The sequence below is a fragment of the Oryzias latipes genome, chromosome 13, assembly GCF_002234675.1.
Source record: "Oryzias latipes chromosome 13, ASM223467v1".
NCBI classification, from domain to species: domain Eukaryota; kingdom Metazoa; phylum Chordata; class Actinopteri; order Beloniformes; family Adrianichthyidae; genus Oryzias; species Oryzias latipes.
This window is the reverse complement of record NC_019871.2, coordinates 6,465,132-6,488,528: the sequence shown is the minus strand read 5'-3', so window position 1 is coordinate 6,488,528 and position 23,397 is coordinate 6,465,132. Positions and strand designations below refer to the sequence as shown.

The 23,397-nt window shown below is 40.2% G+C and overlaps 2 protein-coding genes across 3 annotated transcripts; one reads left to right on the top strand and one right to left on the bottom strand.

Moving 5' to 3' along the window:
* Window positions 1-1,917: 1,917 nt before the first annotated feature.
* cep126 (centrosomal protein 126) lies at window positions 1,918-11,877 on the bottom strand. Its single transcript, XM_004075514.4, has 11 exons — window positions 11,551-11,877; window positions 11,295-11,414; window positions 9,929-10,074; window positions 9,744-9,849; window positions 8,938-9,094; window positions 4,851-6,579; window positions 4,550-4,617; window positions 3,436-3,475; window positions 2,991-3,191; window positions 2,783-2,850; window positions 1,918-2,178 (listed from the first exon to the last, which is right to left on the bottom strand). Exons 1-11 carry the CDS (start codon window positions 11,583-11,585, stop codon window positions 2,098-2,100), a joined length of 2,751 nt encoding a protein of 916 aa, XP_004075562.1. The 5' UTR covers window positions 11,586-11,877; the 3' UTR covers window positions 1,918-2,097.
* A 971-nt stretch (window positions 11,878-12,848) lies between these two features.
* Window positions 12,849-22,976, top strand: LOC101169223 (short transient receptor potential channel 6). Of its 2 annotated transcripts, XM_023961376.1 has the most exons (11): window positions 12,854-13,123; window positions 14,853-15,594; window positions 17,405-17,584; window positions 17,655-17,819; window positions 18,265-18,481; window positions 18,577-18,804; window positions 19,156-19,420; window positions 19,493-19,688; window positions 19,806-20,030; window positions 21,956-22,031; window positions 22,122-22,976. In XM_023961376.1, exons 2-11 carry the CDS (start codon window positions 14,863-14,865, stop codon window positions 22,268-22,270), a joined length of 2,433 nt encoding a protein of 810 aa, XP_023817144.1. In that variant the 5' UTR covers window positions 12,854-13,123; window positions 14,853-14,862; the 3' UTR covers window positions 22,271-22,976. The 2 variants fall into 2 exon arrangements, with proteins under 2 accessions (XP_023817145.1, XP_023817144.1); XM_023961377.1 differs by lacking the exons at window positions 21,956-22,031; window positions 22,122-22,976 and having other exon boundaries at window positions 12,849-13,123; window positions 19,801-20,030.
* The last annotated feature ends 421 nt before the right edge of the window (window positions 22,977-23,397 follow it).

The window sequence follows — 23,397 nt, the reverse complement described above, 5'->3', positions numbered from 1 at the left end:
TCTCTAGATACAGAAGCATCTCTGTCCCATACAATGAGTGAATAAATGATTATGAAGCCCTAATACATACCTAAAGAAAGCTGCAGATTAAAGAGCGGCCATTGTTTTGGTGGGTAGATGATCACGTTTGTTAGTTTAGACACAAATTTGTTTTATTAATTATGCAAAAACCAGCATCCAATTCAAAACCTAAATGGCTTTTTTTTTTTTTTTCAAATCTGGACTTTGAAATGTTTTTAGGTTTTTATAAATTGATAATGCAATAAAAAAGTCCTTCATTTGATCACCACTGTGAGTTTGTGTTTCCAGTAAAGGCTTTCCTTGTAAATGTCACCACTTTCCAGATTTCAAATAAGACATAAAACATTCTGAGAGCACGTGCTGCCTGTCTCGAAATTTCCATTAAACGAGGGAAAGTGGCCTTTTTCCTTTTTTTACTTCGTTCTCTGTCACTGACTCAGACACAGCAAGTGATGGACCTCAGTGTCTTGCAGCACCAGGCAGACCACCCACCTAGCAGCCACTCCTTATCCATATGACTTCATTCCCCTTAAAGATGTTATGGGACACTTTGTTTTTTTTGTTTTTGTTGTGTTTTTTTTATAAACTCATCAAACCGAACAGTTTTGTTTTCCTAAGAGAAGCAAACCAGCTCTTTATTTAACACTTGATCTGATAGTTTGAGATTAGGTCACCAAAAAGAGTGGCTGAGGGAACAGGCAGACCCAAGCGCCACCTAGTGGTTACTCACAGCAACTACGAAAACTTTTAAAAAAGTTTTTATTTTATCTTAACTCTTCCATAAGTATTTAAAAATACAAAAAAATCGTTTTTTTAGAGGGTGTTTGAAATTAAATGCCTAATAATTCATTAAGATTTGTTATTTTTCTATATTTTTCTCCACTTTTTTCTAACTGACTCTTAAAAAATCCCCGTTATTTTAGATGAGTATTCAACGAAAAACAATTTATTAGACTCATAAAACACTTGATCAAATGACCCTTTTATGAAAGATATAATACAGCTGATATGAATGGTGTTAGAAAGAATGAATGCTGAGATTTAACTTCAGCAGGGACAGCAGCACAAGCTTAAACTTGCACCTCTGGGAAATCCACTTCCAACACTCTTGCCTCTTCTTGTTGGGTTTCTGGCTATTGAGCAGTTTAAAGAATTAAATGTAATTATGTGCATCAGAGTGTACAAAACTATTAATGGTTTGAGGGCAAATGTGCATGAGTTTTCTACCTTTGGTGTAGGAGTTGTTCATGTTTGTGCACCTTTACATTTCTTCACCTAATTAGCATTTCCACCTGTTTGTTTCTACATGTGTGGGAAAGAATAGCTCAGTGAGTTGAGTGTTGGTGGTTCCCAGCAGGAAACCTAGCTTCTATCCATCCTTTCTCCACTTTTTGCTGCTGATGCGACATCTTCTCTTCCTGGCCGTTCTCGGTGTTGGTTCGATCGTGCGATGGCTGTTAGGCAGTGAGACCTGGTGGTCACTTCACTGTTTATAGCTCCTGCTCGAAGCACTCAACCGAACATGATTTCGTCATGGGCTAAATGAGCTCTTCTTCCTCCTGGAGCAAGTCCCGGCAGATTCATGGAGGTGGGGGGGGGGGCAAAACCAGACACGCCGCACAAGGAGGGGCAACTGAACCCACATCAATAATCCCTCCAGCTTTCCCCCCTTGATGAACCTTTGTTTGGTGAGGCAGGTATGGAAGCCTTTTTGCTTTCAAAGTACACTGGGTTTGATGCGGCCTGCTGTCTTTTGATGCCTTTTAAGGCTCTGGGTAAATGGAAGTGAAAACGTGAGTGAGTTCATGGCACATCCAAACTAAACAGAGGCCTCTGGAAGCTGACAGGGTTCTGCTTGCTGTGTTTGTAGATCTTGGAGGAATAATCGTCCTGGGCTTTAAGAAAGACGACAGCTTTATTCGACTTTGAGCCGATGGAGTCACAAACAAGCTTAAACAACAAATAGGAGAGTTTTGGTAAAAGTTGATGTGGTGTGTTTAAGAACAAACAAGCTTTGGTTTTAATTCAGCTGCTATAAGTTCAGCATCTCTGTCTTTTAGATAAAGCCGACCAGCTTCACGTTTTCCTCTGAGATGGAAGGCGGTTAGCGGGGGTCGCACAGTGCCTGTAGCCGTGGGTGAATTTCCCTTCTTTTGTCTGGAAAAAAAGAAAAAAATATTCAGAAAAAGGGAAAAACCTTCCGTAAAAGTTAAAAACCCATTCTGGTCATCTTTTTATCTGTTTCAAATTGATTTCACAGTGGTTTTCATTTCACGATTATGCAATTTTGCTCAATGTTTTTTATTTTTGTCCCAAACTGATAAATCTGCTGTTATGTCCGAAGCGTCATCTACTTTGAACTACTTGAGAGGTTCCTTGCTTTGGCGATCAAATACCACACATGGATCCATGTTTTCTGAAACAACTCTGGTTCTTCTAGTATTTTAAATCTTCTTTGTAAATCCTTTTTTTTTGTTGTTGATTAATATTTTGGGACCATTTGTTTACATGCTCTACAGCTAGCCCCTCACAACCCCAACCCAACATTACCCGTGCAACAAAAACGGCGAGCAATAATGGCGCTATCCAGCTGTGCAGTTTTAAGCTAGACGCCTACTCAGACAAGGAAAACGCAGATGTACATTTTGAGCGTCTTTGTATATGTTCCTTATCATGAAAAAAATGCCACAAACAACAAAAACCAATTTTCATTGGAGTGGATCTTCAACTTTTGTGTTTAGAAGAGCAGAAAATCTCTTACCAAGGGGGTGTCAACAAGTGCAAGACCTCCTGTTCCAGCATCTGCCCCCCCAGGATGGTTCCGCAAACCTAAAAAACACAAGCAGACAGTGGCGCTTTGCTTTTACATGAAGTACCCACAACCCCCTGGTGACATCATCGTCACACATTTCAGAGAGACATCAGAACAGTGGATGGGGGTGTGATTGTGACAAACAGAAATGTCCCACAGTGCAGCTGCCGGTTGAGCCTGTCCAGAGAGAGCAGGATTCTTCTCTCCTCAGAAGAAATGGAAGTGAGCTCCTGCTGCCGGCTGTTCCGCCGCGCTGATCCAGAGCTGTGTGTTTGGGCGGTGTCCATGGCAACAGAAGAAGGATTCTGCTCCAGGGGACATCCTGGATGTATGTCAGCCAGGTGTAACCGGGTGGTACCTTCAAATACAGAACTGACATTAGAACGAGTGTGCAGTGGGGCTTTTGCTTCATTTAGTACAATCTTAATTATCCTTGTTTTTTTTTAATTGTTTTACAAAGTACCCCTACAGGACTTGTGACCAACAAGCAAAAAACATATGCAAAAGTAGAAAGGCATTTTAATTGATTTTAGATTGAATTATAACAAATGTCTAAACAGAAAAAAAACAACCCTAAACTCAGACAGATTCTTTTTTAGTACCTGAAGGTGGACCAATCAGCACCACTGTCTCCTTCCTGGACTGCATAAAAAAGTGAAAGAAACATCAAGAATGGCTTTTGATAAAATGCATTTCTGAACTATTTCGCCGAGGCAGGAGGGATAGTGTATTTTAAGCATGTCCAAAGTCCAGCTTCGGGGCCAAATGCGGCCTGCGTTCAAATTTCCACCAGCCTGTAGGCTCCTTTCATGAGATCAAATACATTCAGCCCCCAGGATTTCCTAAAAACGGTTTGTACTATTTCTGGATTGTGGTCGGCTTCATTAAGCCGTTCCAAACCTGCGGTAACACCGTTGTGTGACCCTTGTGACACTTTCTGGCTCGTTTCTGAAATGTCAAATGTAAATAGAAAAGAAAAGTTGACCACTTCCAGGACAAGTGGAAATAAGCATTTTTTTTTCAGGGAAATATGAAAAAAATGAATGGTATTAAAAAAGCTAAAAAAAAAAAAGAAGCCTTTTTTGTAAAAAAAAATGTGAAAACCCCTGGTGTAAATGAATTAACAAAAATGTGGATCAGTATCCAAATATCGTCTAATGATTATTAAAAAAATAACCGTAAAACATTTTTACCAAAAATCTGTGTAGATTCTCATTTATTAAAAACCCGCTTGGATGAAAAGAGTTTTTTGGGGTCTTTTTAACATGTTCTTTTTTTCTGATTATATATTAAGAAAAATGAGCCTCAAATTGCTGGAAGGGGGGCGGGGTTGCTCTGTTCCAAGGATCCCACCCATAACTCAGTGGTGAATTTCTACTTACCTACTGCCTCTCTACAGAAACAACATGATTTTTGGTTAAAAAGGGCATAATCATAATAAAAGACCACAGGAAACACTTTAAAAATACTTAAAAAGATGATTGGAGTGGGACTTTATGGTAGATTTGATTATACTTGTTAAAAAACATAAGTTTACTGGACTTGGTTTATCTTTCATGATTGGTGATGACATTTAGTGAAACATCTGTGAAAATATAAGATAAATTGATGAAGTTAGCTTCTTTTTTAACTTTCTATCTAAAAGTTTCTTGAAGAAGAGGTGAAACGTCTTTATTTATTCATAATAATACTTGTACGTCTTCAATGCTCATTTACCTGTGAGGTTTGAAGAGGCGGGGTCTGTTCAGAACTGGGGCTCCTGACAGGTGGACCACTTTCCAGGACTAAAAACAAGTTTTTGAAGTAAATCATGTCAGCAACCAAATACAGAAAAAATAGACTGGAACACTAAGCTCCACAACACCAAATGAAAGGAAAAACAAGATTACTAGTCATAATGATCTATTGGAAAAAAATGAATTAAAGCTTTCAATTTTGAAAAAATGTCTTGCAGTTAAAAAAACAACCAGCAAACAGTGTGAAGAAACATGAAGCCGTCAGACAAAAAGCACATTACCGTCCTTTGTGTTTATGGCGCAGCGAACCCCGTGCCAGAGCTGGGAGATCTCTTCGTCTGTGGGCGTGCTGTCTAAACAGAGGCGCTTTTCATTGCCCGCCGCACCTCTTCTGCTGCTGCGAGTCTGTGGAGGACCTGCAGACTCCGTGTAGCCCTCTGAGGAGAAGGGCTGTGCGTAGGGTGGCGGTACTGCTGTGTACATGAGGAACGGTCCCTCTGAGTGCTTCCTGTCCCGCTCTGCAGCCACAACCTCCTGGTTGCGGCAAACGCAGTCCAAGGGGCCAGATGGGGATTTTTTTTCGAGCCGGTTGTTCCGAGGAGGTGGGCGAGGAACCATGAACTTCCCTTGGGTTTTAGCAATGTGGCGCACCTCTGCGGCATACTGGGGTCGCATGACGGTGCCCTTTCTGGTTTTCGAGGAAACAGGAGCCGCTCCGATTCTAGTCGAGCCTCCTCTCAGAGGGACTTTGGGCCCACTGGTCCACCCGTTGCTGCGTTGCACCTTGACCTCGTCTGCTCTTTCTTGGGGCAAGTTGACTTGAACCCCAACATCTGTCCATGCCTCTTTTGTAAAGTGATAACTCGTGGAGGGTCCGGGGATCCGGTTTGATCCGGGTGTCAGCTGGTGGTCCTGCGGAGCGGCCGGACTGTGGGTTTTTACTTTCAGCTGCTTCTTCATGAACTTCCCTTCCGCCTCTTTCTCCAGGTGGACTTCATCAAACCAGCGCAGCTTCTTTCTTACAGCGCTGCTGACCTCCATGTTCTTGGCTTTTGCTCTCGCCAACTCCACACTGTCTCTTATTGCCTCGGCCAAATGCTTTGCAAAAATCAATTGCCCCCGGGCAGATGGGCGTGGGGGGCCCCCCGATTCATGTTTCAACGGTTTCTTCAGGATTCCTTTGATGAAGGCGAGCTCACACGCTGACCGAGCCTCTGATTCTGGGTCAGGACAGTCTGACCATTTCTGTGCGTCGCACTGGATGTTAGACAAGCTTTTGTGCAGCGATGACCGTCCATTTGGGGACTTTTGAGTTTCACTTTTCAAGTTTGAAACTTTATCAAGATTGTTTATGGAGCCGTACAATTCTGTTTTTCCTTTTCCGGTTGCATCCTGGGTTTTGTCATGTGGCGAATCATCACCAGTTCCTTTCAAGAAATACTCCGACTTTGGTGGAGCTTCAAAATAAAAGTCTTTGTTGCCAACTTCGGAAAAGTGGAGAATGCCTGTGGCAGATTTGGACTGCTTGGCGTTGAGGCTCTGTTGACTAAAATCTAATAAAGCTTCTTTACTGTCATAAGAGAACGGTGAAGCTGCTTCGCCTGAAGCATCTGCGTCTGTAACGGTTAGGCCAATGGAACCTCCTGGAAAGGATTTTAGCTCAAACGTCTCCACTCTACCGTTGGCTTTTTCATAAAGGCTTAATGAGTTGAAGTCATTCAGAGAAGACTGGAACTTTGGTGCCGTCTCAACTAAAGCTGAAGCTTCAGAAACACGGAAGTCATTGTAAGGCCACTTCTGGAGTTTTCCCTGTTCGGCTTCGTCCGATTGGGCTATGTGTTCATTTATGAGCCTCATCACAGAGCAGGAAGTTTGATCTGAGGACCTGAGAGCGCTCTGCCCGTTCTGCTGTGCTTGGGTCTTCTCAAGGTGAAGGAAAAACGAGGGGTGATGCCCATCTTCATCCTCCAGGCTGTCCTTGCTGGAGATGCTGTCGGACAGGCGGCTGATCTGAAATGACAGGAACCAGATTTATAGAACAATGCTCATCTATGGATGAAAGAGTGTCCTATGAGAGGAGGTTTGGCCGGTGGTAGAGTAACCATCGCATGGCTTTAAAGTTCCACTCCGATCATCTATTGATCTGTTTTAAAAGTGTTGCCAGTGATGTCGTTTTTAGCCACAATTTAGTCGTTTTTAACCCCCCCAAAAAAACCTGTTGTTTTCTAGAACACGGTTTCTACAGGAGTTCATTAGAAATTGGACTGTTCGGATGGAGCAACCCCACCCCCTTTCCCATCCATGTTGCTGTGACCTCAGAGCAGGGAGTTTGTGGCCCACTCAGCGTCACAAACAAGCTCTCTGCATTTTTTCATCTGCTTCCGATTCATGATTTGGACAAAGAAATACTCAGAAATGCCATTTTAAGCGTAATTTTCTTTAGATATTACCTCTATCATCAGGAAAATGCCTCAAGTACATGTTAAAAACACCATTTTCACCAGCGTGGGTCTTTTAAAAAGGAGTGACAATAACCGTATGGTAAATTTTTATATTCTCACTTTTTCATAATTAAACTCTGTTCTTGAAACATTCATTACACTTAGATCAAAACAAGGCTCAAATGTCTTTTCTTTTTTTCAACCCCAGGCCTCACTGGGCATGCTCCAACAGCTGTCAGACCAGTTTGTCTCTCCCAGACTTCAGGTTCTGGAAAGGTTTGGGTTCAGAGACATCAAAATGGATAATACCAACCCCAGGACTCTAAACCTTTCAATCTTCCAACAATCAAACGGTTGTGGTTCCTCACCCAGTGTCCATCTATACTCTCAGTCAACAGGAAGGACATGACTGGCCTAACACACCTGACTGAGAAACGGCATTTTTGCTGTCAGGAATCTCCTGTGTCTTTCACAGATTTATTTTTTAATCTTGGACTGTAAAATTAAATAAGGAGTTGTTCAAATCAGCAATCACAAGAGCTGATTGGTTCATTGGAGCTGTGTTTTTCAACCAGTGTGCCGTGGTACAGTACTGATCCATGAGAGATGGTCAGGTTTGCTGTGGGAAATGATTCAGTTTTAGTTCATTGATCTAAAAATGTTCACCATTGCCAGGATATCATCTGTGTGTTCATCCAAACAGGATTGAGTATGTAGAAATGTGAAAGATCAGGAAATACTATTTTATTTGTGTTTATTTTGATTTTTGACTGTACATTATTGGACTAGGCATCCTTTTTTTTTTACATTTTCCGCTGGTGGTGTTTTATGATTTTCTTTCAATGGAAAAATTGGCTCAAGAAAGGTTAGAAATACTGCGTTGGAGCATGGCTTCGAACAAATAACCAGGACAGATACGTCAAAGATAAATCTTTAACCCTTGTGCTATCTCAGATGACCCCACCCTTACATTGACGTGTTCTCCCTACCATGACAAAGGTGGATAAAGGTGGAAAGATTTCATGTAATGCATGGACACCAGTGAAGATCACAAATCATTGAAGAAAATAGGTTCAGCGCACTGTCTAGTGCAGGGGTGTCAAACATACGGCCCACGGGCCGTATCCGGCCTGCCAGGTGGTTAAGTCCGGCCCACACATGAATAGTAAAAATCAAAAGGATGTTTAAAAAAGAGAGCAAGTGTCTAGTCCATTCCTATGGCGAGTTATGATTTTTCAAAGAAATAAGCGAAATGCGCAATTCTACCACTAGGGGGAGCAAAGGAAAAATATAACAGGTGAAACAGCACATCTCTGCATGTGCCAAAAGCGAAACCTAACAGCTCTGCGTCTGGGTAAGGTGCACTTTGGTTCCCTATGAGCCTCACCACTGTTATCTTTGCTATAAGGATGATCAGTAGTGACACCCTAATGACCAAAATGTTGTCAAAAAGTGAAGTGGAGCGAAGAGCTATCCAGGAAAATGGACAGAGCTTTTTAATTCACAATGCTGAAAGTTTATCATCGGATTGCTTCAGTGTCAGATGTCAAATTTTCAGTCTGTATAAAATTGAATGGACCAACTTTTTTTTAAGTGAAATTAATTTTATTTAAGAGCCATTGGCCGCAAGTGATTAGGCTACTATGTTGGTTGAGGCATTTTTTCCAACTGAGTAAAAAAACTAAAACATAGCTGTTATTTTGCTTTTACGTTACTGGTCCGGCCCACTTGAGATCAGACGGGTTGAATGTGGCCCCCGAACCAAAATGAGTTTGATACCCCTGGTCTAGTGGGTCTAGATGACCCAACTCCCATTGTTAAAGGGCCTAGGATAGCACAAGGGCTAAGGAGTTCCCGTGTTCCCCTGGGTCTGCGCTTGTGAAGAATAAAACGACAAAGGGGTTCATTTTTAAAGGGGTTGAAATACCTGCTCCACCCCCGTCAGCACTGCCTCTGGGCTGCTTGCATCTTGGTTCTTCACCCTTCTGCACTGCTCCTGCAGCAGCTCAGTGTAGGAGTCCACCGCAGACGGAGAGGGCCGACTGGATGCTCCTCCTATGAGAGGCCTCGGAGACGGCGTGCAGCTTTGGTGGGACAAATCAAACAGGATTCAAATCAAACTGTAAACAGATTGTGATTGGCAAACTCACCGCTGAGTTCAGAGATCACACTGACCCTCCCATTTATATACTTTTCATTCTCAATTTAACATGTAGGTTTCAAAAAGTTTTACGCTTTGGCATTTTTAGTTTAAAACAAGCACAGCAAGAGTTGTGACACAATAAAGATAACCCCGAGAAGAAAATCCTTTTGACTTTGCTTTTTTTTAGACAACCATCATTTTTATTTGGTCTCTAATGTTTGACCCTTTGCTATAAAAAATAAAAACAGTTTGATCTCAATTTTTATTTTTATTTAAAAACCACAACAACAAAAAAACTACATTTACCACTCGGAATTGAGGTTTTCGGAAAGTTGCAGGTTCAGTGTGGAGTTAGAATGTAATATAATCAAAAATATAACTGTGAAAGGAATTATACTAAAAAGATTGATATCAAGAATTGCCACAAAAAAATATTTTATATTTTAAATTACAAGAGAAAAATTGTAACGTAAGAAAAAAAGGCCCCAGACTTGTATTGCTTTTGGACCCAAAACAAAAGAAAAAAACAAGTCCTGAATCAAAAATCTTAAAATGAATGATTAAGTTCTTTTGGATTTGGACTCGTTTACCTGTTGATGTTTGTGCTGCTTGACAAAAAGGAGGATTGCTGGGTGTAGGAACTGCCTTGAATTTGACTAAGTGCATCTTCAATGTTTGGGGCGTTTCTTCTGAAAGCTGTAAAAAACAAACAAACAGAAAATACTCAGATGTGCTTCTTCTTCATGAGTCAAAGTGGTTGCAACATTCCTCTTACATTGTCTGTACTTCTGAGACGGAGGAAGATGTGCTCTTTGGAAGCGCTCGGTCACATCCTGTACTTGCTGTCGGCGTTGCTGCAGGATTTCCTCCCTCAGTCGTTCTTCTTGCATGTCCCTCTGCCTCCGCCTCTCGTGCAAAGCCCTGAGTCACCAGACGGAGCCGGAGATGGGTTTATGTTCATTTTTACTGATCGCGTCTCAGCACGGGCATGTTTAAGAAACAGAAACCTGTTGCTATCATCATAAATAAGGCAGACGTTCACAGCCTGAGCCCTGAGGCAAACAATCATAATCAGTTTCCTTCTTCTTTGGTACACAGAATATTAATCAGTGTCAATAACCAAATGGGCATTTATCTAACAAAGGCAGCATGAGCTGAGCCAAAAGTAGTTTCAATTTGAGTTAACCTGCTTTCCTTTCTTTAAAATATGAAGAATTTCTTTTTCATTGTTATATTTACATTTATACACTTTCATTTAAAATTGTTTTTTTTTGTTACCCTTAACAAAAAGTAGTATAGTTGCCTTTATTTTATTAAGTATACTTTAGTATAGCAAGTATGCTATAGAGACCATGAAAATGTAAGGTTGGAAATGTACTACTAAATACTTCTGTAGACTAAATTGGAACGTTTTAAGTCTTCTATATAAGAATAATGTATTAAAAGTAAACTTCTAGTATACTGCCTGACTTTTAGTAAGAGTAAGAATACTTGAATATAATTTACTTACATAGAATACATTTTGCTAAATGCTTTAAAATGAACAGTTAAGTTTTTTTATGTAGTTTTGTACAACATAAAATCACTTCCTTCTGCACAGGTATTTTATTTTGAAATTGTGGTTCAATTTTCACTTTTTAAATTTCTCTGCTGGTATTCCTCGGAAAAAGTAGTCTATTTAAATGTACTACAGGTATACTTACTTTATACTAAAAGTCTGGCAGTATACCTAAAATTTACCATTTATATATTACATTATGTAAATTTAAAATGTTTCAAATCAGTTCTAAGAAGTATTCAGTTAGTATACTTCCTACACTTCACATACATAATCTATAGCTGACTTGCTGTACTTATACTTGAATGTACTTAACACAATATACTTTAGATGTAGTACTTTTTGCAAATGGCTGTTCTGTTTGTAACTGAGCCATCGTTCAGCCAAGTGACAGATCCAGGACTACAGAGTCCCAATCTCATAATCATTTCCTGTGATGTGGCAGAATACATTTGAACCATTACTAAGCAGCAGCAGCAAAACAAGATCTGTTTCCTGAAGAAATGAAAGAGGATGCTCTGCCGTAAACCGACTAGACTGGAGTAAAAAGACAAAAAAAAAAAACCAAAAAAACAAAGCTGACTTCCAGCGTCGGTTGGTTTCCTGGGAGAATTTCCGAGCTCTGCTCCTGCATAACTTTTGCTCTTTGGCCAAACTTTGTCTGTCATTCTCCAGACGTCCATCCCTTTTCAGCCTCGACTCCCTAAAAGTGGGTTGCTAAGGAAACAAGTGTCGCAAACACGTTTAAAATTAAAAACGTAATTTGTTGTGGCCGCACTAATAGTAATATTTCCTCTTCCGTTTTTAACAAACGGAAAGCTCAAATGCAGGCAGGATACGAGTGGTAGAAAAAGTCCTCATGAAGAACTTGCATCCTCTCGTTGACAGCAGACGCGCAGCATAGCTAGCCGTGTCCCGGCAGTCAAACCTCAACTCCTGAGCTGAGCGCCTTTTCGGGGCCAAAACAAAAACGTTGACGGTAAATATCGTAATTCTGACGGCAGAAACTTGTTTAAAGTGCAGTTATTTTAACATAATCAGGGACAAAACTCATGTGCTCGTCTTTCCGCTTGAGGTGAGCGTGTTTACGCTCCATTGTCCATAGCAACCAGGACGCAGCTCCCTGACAACCGGGTTATTCCGCTCACGTCCAGCAGAGGGCGAAAAAAACAAGCAGACCCACCGTGATGCCTTCAAAAACACTTGGAAGCTTCTGTCTTCGGACAACTACCAGCAAAACATTAAACTTATCAAAACAAAATAAACGCCAAAAATGAAGGAAATTTAAATAAAAATATGCAAAACACGAAATAATGAGATCACTGGTAAAATGAAATACAACTTTTGATTGGGGTGGTGCACTTACAATGTAAACATCCCACATTTATGATCTTTTTTTTTAGACTGTGAATTTCATTTTATGAAAGTGTAATTTTTTTCAATTTAAGGTTCATTTTACTTTTAGCATCTAAACACTTCCATTTTACAAGCTTGCATAGCAGTGTAACTATACTTAAAGTCCCACTCCAATCACCTTTCGATGCCATTTTAGCCACACGCACACAAAAAACGTTAATTAAAAAAACACGTTATTTTCTAGGACAGTTCTTGCAGAGTGATAATTGTTTAATTAGAAATTTGCCTCTAATTTGTGGCTGGAACTGTTGGTGCGCAGCAAACCCACCACTCTTTCCTTCAGTGTTGCTGAGAGTTCTCTGTTCTCTCCCTCACCCTCTGACCTAACATTACGGGTGCTATGACAGGCAATGTTGCCGCTATCCAGCCACATCTGTTTGTTTCCACGTGGATGCATCAGACTGGAGCAGAGCAGGGAGCTTGTGGCCCACCCAGTGTATTTTCTACTCACAAATAAGATCTTTTTCAAACAAGGTTTTTTCGTCTGCTCCTGATTCACAATGATTTCACCCATAAAATTCTCAGAAATGCAATTTTAATCTTAGTTGTCTTTATATAAATGTCCTCAATCATCAGAAAACTGATACAAGAACACATTAAAAACACAATTTTCATCGGTGTGTGTCTTTAACAGACAGCTCTGTCAAATCATTTTCCTGTTCTAAGAAAGACAAATCCTCCACTGATGACACATCCACTCTGTAAACAGGATTGTTACTGGGCGTCATTTTGCGTTTACAAAGTGCTTTAATATCCCACAGTTATTAAAAAATAATCGGATAAATTAAACAGAGTCAATCCAGGGCACACCTTCATTATTAAAATCGGCTAGAGAAACCACCCACCGCGCGCAAAGGCAATCAACGGAAGAGCCAGAGTGAGCCTCAGTCTGACAGGTGGCCCTGAAACAAGCGGCATTGATGGAAAACAAACAGGGTTTGTGAACTTAGTCTGGTTCCTGGTGATTTGATGCCAAATCTAATCTTCTTCTCTGAGGTAAGTGAACTATTACAAACTATTCCTGTACCATGGAGCAATCATAATCTCAGAACATTTGTCTTTCTAAAGTTCTCATGTCAGATTTTTCTGTCAAGATACTATTTTATTGGCAGTCTTTCTAATATTTACACTTTTATTAAATTTACTTCTCCATTGAACAGCTTTTGGCTTTTTATTTTACTGCTTTGTAGCATGTTTTTTTTATATCATTGTTTCATTTTATAGTACAACTAATATATTATATCAGTTTGAATGAATTCTTTTGGACATTTTGAGTGTTTTTCTAAATATATTGCAGCTTTCACTGATGACTCTCATCCAGTCTCTCTGTTACGGTGCTGGTCGGCAGTCAAAAAAAGAGGGAAAAAAATCCCAACACCTGACGGATTCTTTTATATTTTTAATTAATAACATTTGTTTTTTGATTGGGATGCAGAACTTATTGTAAAGAAAAATAAATTTTTCTTTTTCATTCAATTTGAGCAGAAACGCCACTAAACTCTGGAGTAAATGAGAGATTTCCTGCGTCCATCAGGCTGCTTTGTGAGGTGAAATCTTGTTTGCCTAATTATGACTAAAAACGGACGCTGTGATAATTTTTCATCACCGTGTGTCATCTGTGCAGAAGCAATTAGCTCCAAAGATAACCATGTTACCTAAACACAATTACAGAGCATAAAGAAGATTTACTGACTTGACAGAAACTCAATGCACGATTAAACAATAGCCTGTGTTTTCACCCTCACGTGTTAGAAGGTCTTACACGCTCAAACTGGAGGGTTTTTTTGGTGTCCAATCTCCAGCGTCAGTCGGCTGAAAGGCTAAATACATCAGGCAGAGGCTGAGCCATGGACTGAAAGAGCAGATGATGACTCTGTGGGTGGTGTCACACATGCAGCCTTGTGCTAGAGAGCAAACTGCGCATTGTTGTTCATTTCTTCCTCAGGTCACTGCAGTTCAAAGCCTCTGCAAGGCCTTAGAAAGCCGTCAGAGACCCAATCCAATCATCACTTCATCTATTTTAAAAGCGTTCCCAGTGGTCTTTTCATAATGATTGTGCAGTATTCAGCCAAAATCCAAAAACCTGAGTCGTTTTCTTGGACATTTTGCTCTATGTAAGGTGCACCAGTAATGAATGGTCTATTTGTGAACTTATGTCATCTATAAGACGCACAGAACTATAAAAGCTACACACCGGGAATTTGACGCGTACTTTTCAACACGTATGACGTTCACACTGGAGAAGGGGCTTCTTCTTCTTTTTCTACAGTTTATTAGCACATGTACAGTTGAAAGGGGCTTGTTGTGAAATGTCACTGCAGTGCAGATCTGGCCTTTTCCTGAGACTTTTCTGAAATGATATTCATGCCAACACATTGCAAACAAAACTTTCTAAGTCGCAAAAGGAAAATTTTAAATATTTTCATTCAAAAACTTTTTTTTTTGGCTTTCAAAGAATAGTTTTGCATTTGCAACACAAATGTTGTCGTGTACATTGTGTCTTATCTCGCTTTCCCCCTATCTTTGATCTGGCGTTCATAAGTTTCAAATACTCAGAAAAGCAAATTGAAGCTTAATTTTCTTTGATATACATCCTCCATCATCAGAAAAAGGCCACAAGAAGTTGTTAAAAAAGACAATTTTTATTGGAGTGGGTCTTTAAAACTGTTAATAAATAACATCCAACAATCTCACATAGGTTTGACTCGATGGTCTGTGTTTACAGGAATGCAGCGATGCATAAGAAGGAAGCCAAACCTAAAAGACAAGCCCTGCCGGGAGCTGTTCACTTCTTCGGAGCTCAGCCATCCTCCCCCTGCCTCTCTGTGACCGAGGAGATATTTTTGGAAGCCGCAGAGTACGGCAACATCCCTGAGGTGAGGCGGATGCTGGAGGAGCTTCCCCACATCAACTGCGTAGACTACAAGGGCCAGAATGCACTGCAGCTGGCAGTTGCCAACGAGCATCTGGAAGTAGCCAAGCTTCTGCTGAAGCAGAAAGAGATGAAAAGGATAGGGGATGCCTTGCTGCTAGCGATCAGCAAAGGTTACGTCCGGATAGTGGAGGCCGTATTGACCCATGAGTCTTTTGCAGACGGTGGAAGGCTGGCCGACAGTCCCGCTCAAACACACGATGATTTCTTTTCTTATGATGAAAACGGCACTCGCTTTTCTGCAGACATCACTCCCATCATCCTGGCCTCGCACTTTCAGGAGTACGAAATAGTGCACATGCTTTTTGTGAGGGGGGCCCGCATACAGCGGCCCCACGACTACTTGTGTGGGTGCGGGCCCTGCAGTGAGCAGCAGCAGCGGGACTCTTTCAGCCACTCCCAGTCCCGCATCCACGCCTACAAGGGGCTGGCCAGTCCAGCGTATCTTTGCCTCTCCAGCCAGGATCCGGTGATGGAGGCCCTGGAACTGAGCAACGAGCTCGAAGTTCTGGCCAACACGGAGAAAGAGTTCAAGGTACACAAGTCACATCACTAAACCCACAAAAAACACGCAACTTTGCCTTTGAAAAGAAACAATTCAATGTATTCTTTCCTTGGTTCTGGACTCCAAAGTCTAGATCGGTTTTGCAATTCTTCTTTCTTACTGCGCTTTCGCCCCCCGCCACAACCTCAAAAGCTCACCAAAATTTGCACCATTTTTTCTTCTATTTCTTTGTATTTTCACATATCAGCAAAAACAAAAGATCTTGCATAAGTTAGACACAGGAGGAAATGAAAGGGAACAGAAAAAAGAAAACGATTTTAGCTGCCTCTTATATATATATATATATATATATATATATATATATATATATATATATATATATATATATATATATATATATATATATATATATATATATATATATATATATATATATATATATATATATATATATATACACACACACATACACACACACCTTTTTTATATATACTTTTTTTTTTTTTTAAATGAAAACATCAAAGTGGCAGAACAGTTTAAATTCTTGGGGCCATAATTTAATAATTTAAGAGCCAAAGTTTTTTCCTTTTGACTTTTGGAAGAGGCCGCCATCTTAAATTTTATTAAAGAAGATTAAAAAAGTCACCTTTACTTTTTTCATCAAATTGAAACTCCTCCTAGGAATTTCAGGCTATTGCCTCCCAATTCCTTGAGCTTAATTGGGAAACTACTTTGAAAAAAAATATAGTTAATAGTGTTTTATTTGTATTAGAGTAACAAGCTTGCAAACGTGGTCTTTCCCTGTTGCTCACATGTTACTGAAATGTTGCAAAAATGTAATGCAAGAATCCTCGACAGAAGCTGGAAAAAACAGTATATCACGGTGAACATGTTAGGAATGTGGGCGTGGTTCACAAATGACCCCCGTTGCCCAGGAAATCCAAAAATGTACTTTCACAAATTCTCCTAAAAATTACAAAAAGCTGTTCGTCACCCTCATGCGACCAAACAATAGACTGGTTGCTATGGAGATAAAACTAATAGATAAGCCGACATTTTGCAAAAAGTAGTTTATTCATGAGCTTGTCCTGTGCAGCTCCCACCAGGGTGGCAGAGGCAAAAAGTAAGGGGCAAGTAGTGGCAGCTCAGCCGCTGAGGAGTCGAGGAGCGAGGGCAGGTAGCGCCCGCAGGCCCGACAACGCCACTCGCAGAATTAATTTAAATTTGCAACTCCTGCCTGACCTCATTTCTGGCTTTTCAAGTAAAAAAAAAAAAAAAAGCCTGAATGAGCAGAAAGACCTGGAAATGACACGGAAGGAAGGAAATAAATCAACCTGGAGCTCAGACAGAGGTTGCTCATCGTGTTTGAGCTTGATCACACAGATTTACACCAGAAGCAGTCAGCCTGTGAGCCTTTGAACAAAGAAATGGATCATGAAGGAACAGAGGAGCTCATAGACGCTGAGTTTCCTAGCTGAAGAAAAGAAAAAAGCCCTCAGCTATAAAAACAAAACAAAAAGCCAGCTGTGACAAGGTGGAGGGAGTATAATGCTGTGGGGCACTTTTCAGCTTCAGTCATAAATAAGCCTGATTTTAAATTATGAGACCATAAAACAAAACTGACACCTGCCTAAAGTTTTGATTTATTCAGTAGCAGTTCAAGCAAAGAAACCAAAATAAAAGTCTGGAAAGGTTTCTGTCTCAATCACCTCCATCTGTTCTCAGAAGCAGAAATGTTGGATGTGCTGCATCCGTTTTTTTTTTTTGGAACCAAAGGAAAAGTTTTGGTAATGTTGTTAAGTCCTACTTTAAACCACGTTTGCTTCTTTCTGTGCTTCAGAATGACTACAAGAGACTGTCCATGCAGTGTAAAGACTTCGTGGTGGGACTCCTGGATTTGTGCCGCAGCACAGAGGAGGTGGAGGCCGTCCTAAATGGGGGGTCGCCTGCTCACTCAGGAGCCGCGGGCAGACAGAGCCTCATCAGGCTCAAACTGGCAATAAAATACGAAGTCAAAAAGGTAAGAAAAGCACGGCGGTTCTAAAAGTGGCTCTCTCTTGTTTTCTTTCTTTTATTTTTCCGAGGATCAGTTTGTGGCACATCCCAACTGCCAACAGCAGCTGCGCTCCATCTGGTACGAGAACTTGTCTGGGATTCGACAGCAGTCGATGGCGGTTAAAGTTCTCCTTGTTCTCGCCACGGCCGTCGGGTTGCCTGTTCTGGCGTTTATCCACTGGATAGCGCCGACAAGTAAGGTCGGTTCAAAACGTGCATACTTTAAACTGAAATGTTACACTTAAATTGCATACATTTATCTTTTAATAGAAATGTGAATATGTATATTTTTCTTTTTTACTCTAAAATTTGTTTAACCAGAAACTGTTAAAGGGGCAGAAAAACAAGTTTTTCTTTTTGTTGCCTTTCATTTCCGCATGAACTAGAACCTGTGTGAGATTTTTTTTGTTTTTGTTGATTTGTGGAGTTAAAAAGCAATAAAGAAACTGAAGGAAAAGTTTAAAGAATATTTTTCAGTGGATATGCAAGAAGGAGCTTTATGGCAGCTATAGAATATTTTGGATCAAAGTTGGTCTAAATTGTCCTCAAAGATAATTCTCCTTTTCAGTGTCTTGTGCTCCAGCTGCTGTGATGGACCTAAATGAAAATTTTAGCCTCAGCCTTTCTCTTTTTCCCCACCCTCAGGTGGGGAAACTGATGTGTGGACCCTTCGTGAAGTTTGTGGCACACGCAGCTTCCTTCTGGATGTTCCTCAGCCTGCTGGTCCTGAATGCAGCGGATCGCTTTGCAGGAACTTCCCTTCTGCCCAACATGACCACGCGGGATTACCCCTCCCAAGTGTTTCGGATGAAGACCACCCCCTTCAGCTGGATGGAGATACTCATGATTTCTTGGATCATAGGTCTGCCTCAAAATTCTCATTTTAGGTTTACCATATGCTCTTTTTAAAAAAATAATCTTTCTAATCCGACTATTCCTGATTTTTTTTCCTAACAGGGAAAATCTGGGAAGAATGTAAAGACATTTGGTTGCAGGACATTCGAGAATATATCTCAGAGCCCTGGAATCTTCTTGATTTTAGCACTTTGGCCATTTTTTTGACCTCGTTTATGGCCAGATTTATGGCTTTCTGGCATGCGCATTCTGCCCAAAATTATATTGACCGGCACTATAAAAGCCTGTCCAACCTGACTTTGCCCTCTGAGGTAGAATATTTCCAGCTGGGTAAGTGAAGAATTTGTTACACTCATCAAAAAATGTTGGTTTTTTTTTTTGGTCCCACTCCAATCATATTTTCTACAAAAAGGAGAACTTTTTCAACCGGCGTTTTGTGGTCTGCTCCTGATTCACAACAATTTGAATCAAGAAATACACAGAAATGCAATTTTAAGGTCAACTTTCTACATATATTTCCCGAATTATCAGACAAACGCTACAAGAACATGTTAAAAACAGCATTGTCGTTTGAGTGGTTTCATTGTGCCTTAACACGATACTCAGAATTAATAGGAAGTGCCAAATATTTTTAAAAAGATGCAACGACAACAAAAGCAGCTTCTGCGTCTCTGCTTTCAGCCAGAGTTCACTGGTTGCCCTCAGACCCGCAGCTCATCTCCGAAGGCCTCTACGCCATCGCCGTGGTGTTGAGCTTCTCCCGCATCGCCTACATCCTGCCGGCCAACGAAAGGTTCGGACCCCTGCAGATCTCGTTGGGGCGGACGGTGAAGGACATCTTCAAGTTCATGGTGATCTTCATCACCGTCTTTGTGGCGTTCATGGTGGGGATGTTCAACCTGTACTCGTACTACCTCGGAGCCAAGCACAACAGTGCCTTTACAACGTGAGTAGGCCGTAAAAATGCGGTCACGAAGACCTGTGCTCTGTACTCACGATCCTCATTTTTGTTCTCCAGAGTTGAAGAAAGCTTTAAAACGCTGTTTTGGGCCATCTTTGGACTGTCTGAGGTCAAATCAGTGGTCATCAACATCAACCACAAGTTCATTGAGAACATAGGCTACGTTCTGTACGGGGTGTACAACATCATCATGGTGATTGTTCTCCTCAATATGCTGATCGCCATGTTCAACAGCTCCTTCCAAGAAATCGAGGTACGCCTTAAGCTCCACCCCTCTCTGTCTGGTCTTCAACTATTGTTCTGAATCTTCACCTGCAGCTCATCCACTGCTCTCCTCCTCCCAAACCCTCCGTCTTCTCTGCCAGTGCAGGATGACTCTGATGTGGAGTGGAAATTTGCAAGAGCCAAACTGTGGTTCTCCTACTTCAAACAAGGCAGCGTTCTGCCAGTGCCTTTCAACCTCATCCCAAGCCCCAAGTCTGTCCTTTCCACGCTTCAGGGAATCAGGGAATTTCTCTGGGAATCACAGAAAAGCACGGAAAACTCCTTTGATGGGATGGAACTGAAGCCATCTCTTATCTCGACTCGTCACCAAGTAAAGTTTTTTTTTAATTCCTTTTAAGCTTATTCTATAGCAGAACACCTGAGCTCTCTGAATCGAAATCGGAAAGGTTTATTTTTTCATAAACAAAAAAAATATTAAAGCTGGAAGGCCTCCAAAGGAGAAGATGCTCTTAGAAAATCAATGAAAATATGTCAAAAGCGGCTGCAACCAGAAGGGGGCCCTGGTCATAAATACACAGGGCCCCCCCACATAATATATATTTTACAAACGAAGAAAAGTACAGTAATTACCGTATTCCCATAAAAAACACTACGAATACCAAAAACAACGGCAATATCTTGAATATATGATAAATTGCTTATATGTTAATAAATTAACTAATATATTTTTTGTTAAAATTCTGTGATTTTTGTCTGATTTCGCCCATCAATGGATTTCTGGCCTGCAGGCGAGCGTGTATAAATAAAATCTACATACATGTATGTCAAGTACATTCATTTATTTTTGTATGTTCAATAAATTACATGTATATTTTAAAATATATTGTACGAAATAAATTACAAAAATAAATTACATACATTTCTAATTTTAGGTGAAAAAAACAAACAAAAAACAAACAGACAGGAGGATCGGAACCTTAATCATGAAAAATTACTTGAATTTCTCTCAAAATAAACAAGTAGGGCATGAAAGCGAATTACTCCATATACTGTATGGGTGTGACATATACGTTCTGTAATTTACTGTGGTGGTTAAACTTGGGGGCCAAAACATTCATGTTTTGTGACATTGGTGTTACAGAACATTATTGAGAGTTTTTCTATATTAATTATCATCATTATTTTGGTCAACAGCTACATTAACTTTGGACATTTATCATAAATAGTTTTTTTTTTTTTTTAATATAAATAGTGTTCTTTAAGGCCCCAAATCCAGGATGTTAGATGGTAGGGTCCCGTAATCAAGACAAACAAAAAGATAAGCCTGAGAAGTGGCTTTAAACCGAGGACATCGTGTAACTGAGGAGGGCGCGTTCCCTAAAACCAAAACACCTGTGACCATCACCACAACAACAATAATATTAGGATCATGTAACACAGTAGTAATACAAAAAAGTGACTCACAACTGGTAAAGATAAAAAATGTCAAACTATATAACAACATAACAAGAAATTGACAAGGACCACAGAATGGCGAGGACTCAGATTCAGAGTTCTTGGGAAAAACTATTAATCTTGAGAACCTGAGATAGGCGTAGGTTTTGGTAAGCAACTACACATGACAATCAGGCACAGGACAGAGGGAGACACCGACCATAAATACATATGAGGAGGGGCAGCACAGGTGGGACCGATCAGGGATGATTAGGTAGACAGCTGTGGGGAAAACAGACATGGACAGGAAAGGTGGAAGGAACTTTCAAAAGAAAACAGGAAGCAACACACGAGGACACAAATGTCAGACAGGAACTTGACGAAACATGACAGAAATCTAGCAAACCCCTCTAAAAGTCTTGTTGTTCAGAAGGAATAAAACCAAAAAAATTGAAATAAAGTGCACCTATCTTCAGCATTGGAGGGCCCAATCCCACTAAATAGACTATTTGAAGACAGGAAAATGGCCAAATTATAATGTTTATGTACAAAAACAGAAGATCAAACTCTTAAAACTTTATTAAAACAACAACAATCTGTGATTCTTTAAATTTATTGTTATATCTCATCGTGTACAGGCTTCAGTGTCAACATTTACAATAAACCTAATATATTTTATAAAAAGTATGCCTAATGTATTTTTGGTCAAATTACTTATTTCTGTAAAAAACACTTTTAAAATTTCAATTTAACAATGAGTCTGCAGTGTCATCCTTCCATCATCATTCCACTAGAAGACGCTTTAGTCCCCTCATCATCTGACAAATGTCTTTTTTTCCTCTATTTTGCTCTTCATTGCAGAAAATAATGAGCTGCTTGGTCAAAAGGTTCATATTGAAAGCACAAACAGATAAAGAAAACAGTGAAGGGAATGAAGGTGAGGCACTGGTTTTCACGCCTGGATTGCTGGATCACACAGAAGCACAAACATCTTCTTAAAGACGGTGGTTCCCTTCTTTTCCTACAGCTGAACTGAAGAAGATTAAACAGGACATCTCCAGTCTGCGCTACGAGCTGCTGGAGAGGAGGACCCGGGAACAAAAGACAATGTCTGAGCTTGTTCAGGAGCTGAGGGAAGTCCTGCAGGAAGAGGAGCAGATGCATGACAACCCCTAAACCTACTACTATGATGGAATCAAGCTGGATGAATGAGAGTTGTATCTTGTCCGCCTGCAATTCCACGTGTAACCGCTAGGGGTCACTTTCGTGAGTTTGAAGCACCAACATGTGTTTATTTTATTATATTATTATATACGTCGCTGGTTTTAAATTTTTTATTTGGAATACCTTAAATGTCAAATTAGCATCAACTAAAAATATTTCAAATATTCTAATAGCAATAGCAATTTTAAGCTCTTTAATGTCCTTTATTTATTTTAATCAAAATGAACAGTTAAAAGTTGTAAACTTTTTCAAAAATAGGTTAAGACGCCGTAAAAAACTATAAATTAGTGAAAATAGCATTTTCTTTTTGACATTGAGGGAAAAAAATTAAAGAAAAAAATCTTAAGAATATTGCCTAAATTGGAATATTCAACCACTAGGTGTCACTTGTGTGGTTTCTTTAAACTGTCAGTTCTTGTGATGTTGCTCAAATCTTTTGTAATGAAATGTACATTTGACTGTATTTTTAATGTAAACTGGATGGAACTGTGCAAACCTGGTTTGCAATCTTTATTTTCAACTCTATTCCACAACTAAGGTGCAATATTATCACTAACAAGGAGTCATGAAGTCTGGTGTTAATGTCGTGGATCTTTTAAAATGTAGCTTACCTGTGCAAACTTAATGTAATTAAAACAAGTATCTTCTCTTCTTGGAACAGAGAAGGTTTGTGCTCTCTAAAGTCACCAAAGCCCTGCAGCAGATGCTGTGGAGCTCCGCCTCACTGCCGGTGAGGATGAATGTCTGGGGGCCTCTTGTTTACACACAGCGCTCACCTCTGCAGCAGCAGGAGAATTAAAAGCTACCACCACCACTTTATCTGTCAACCTTTTTAAAGAAGCAAAGGCCAGGAAAATAGGAGAACATCTGGAGCCTGACGAGAGGCTGCAGCAGATGCAGAGACACATTTAGGGATAAAATAGGAGTCTCGTGATCTTGTCAGCATGGTTTCTTTGCATCATTTCGCTTCGACTGAACTAAAATTGAAAAAAAAACAAGCAGCTTTATTGTCACGGTAACAGAGACCATGAGAAAACAGCTTAGCATCATTATTATAAAGCACGTAAGATTAAGAAAAG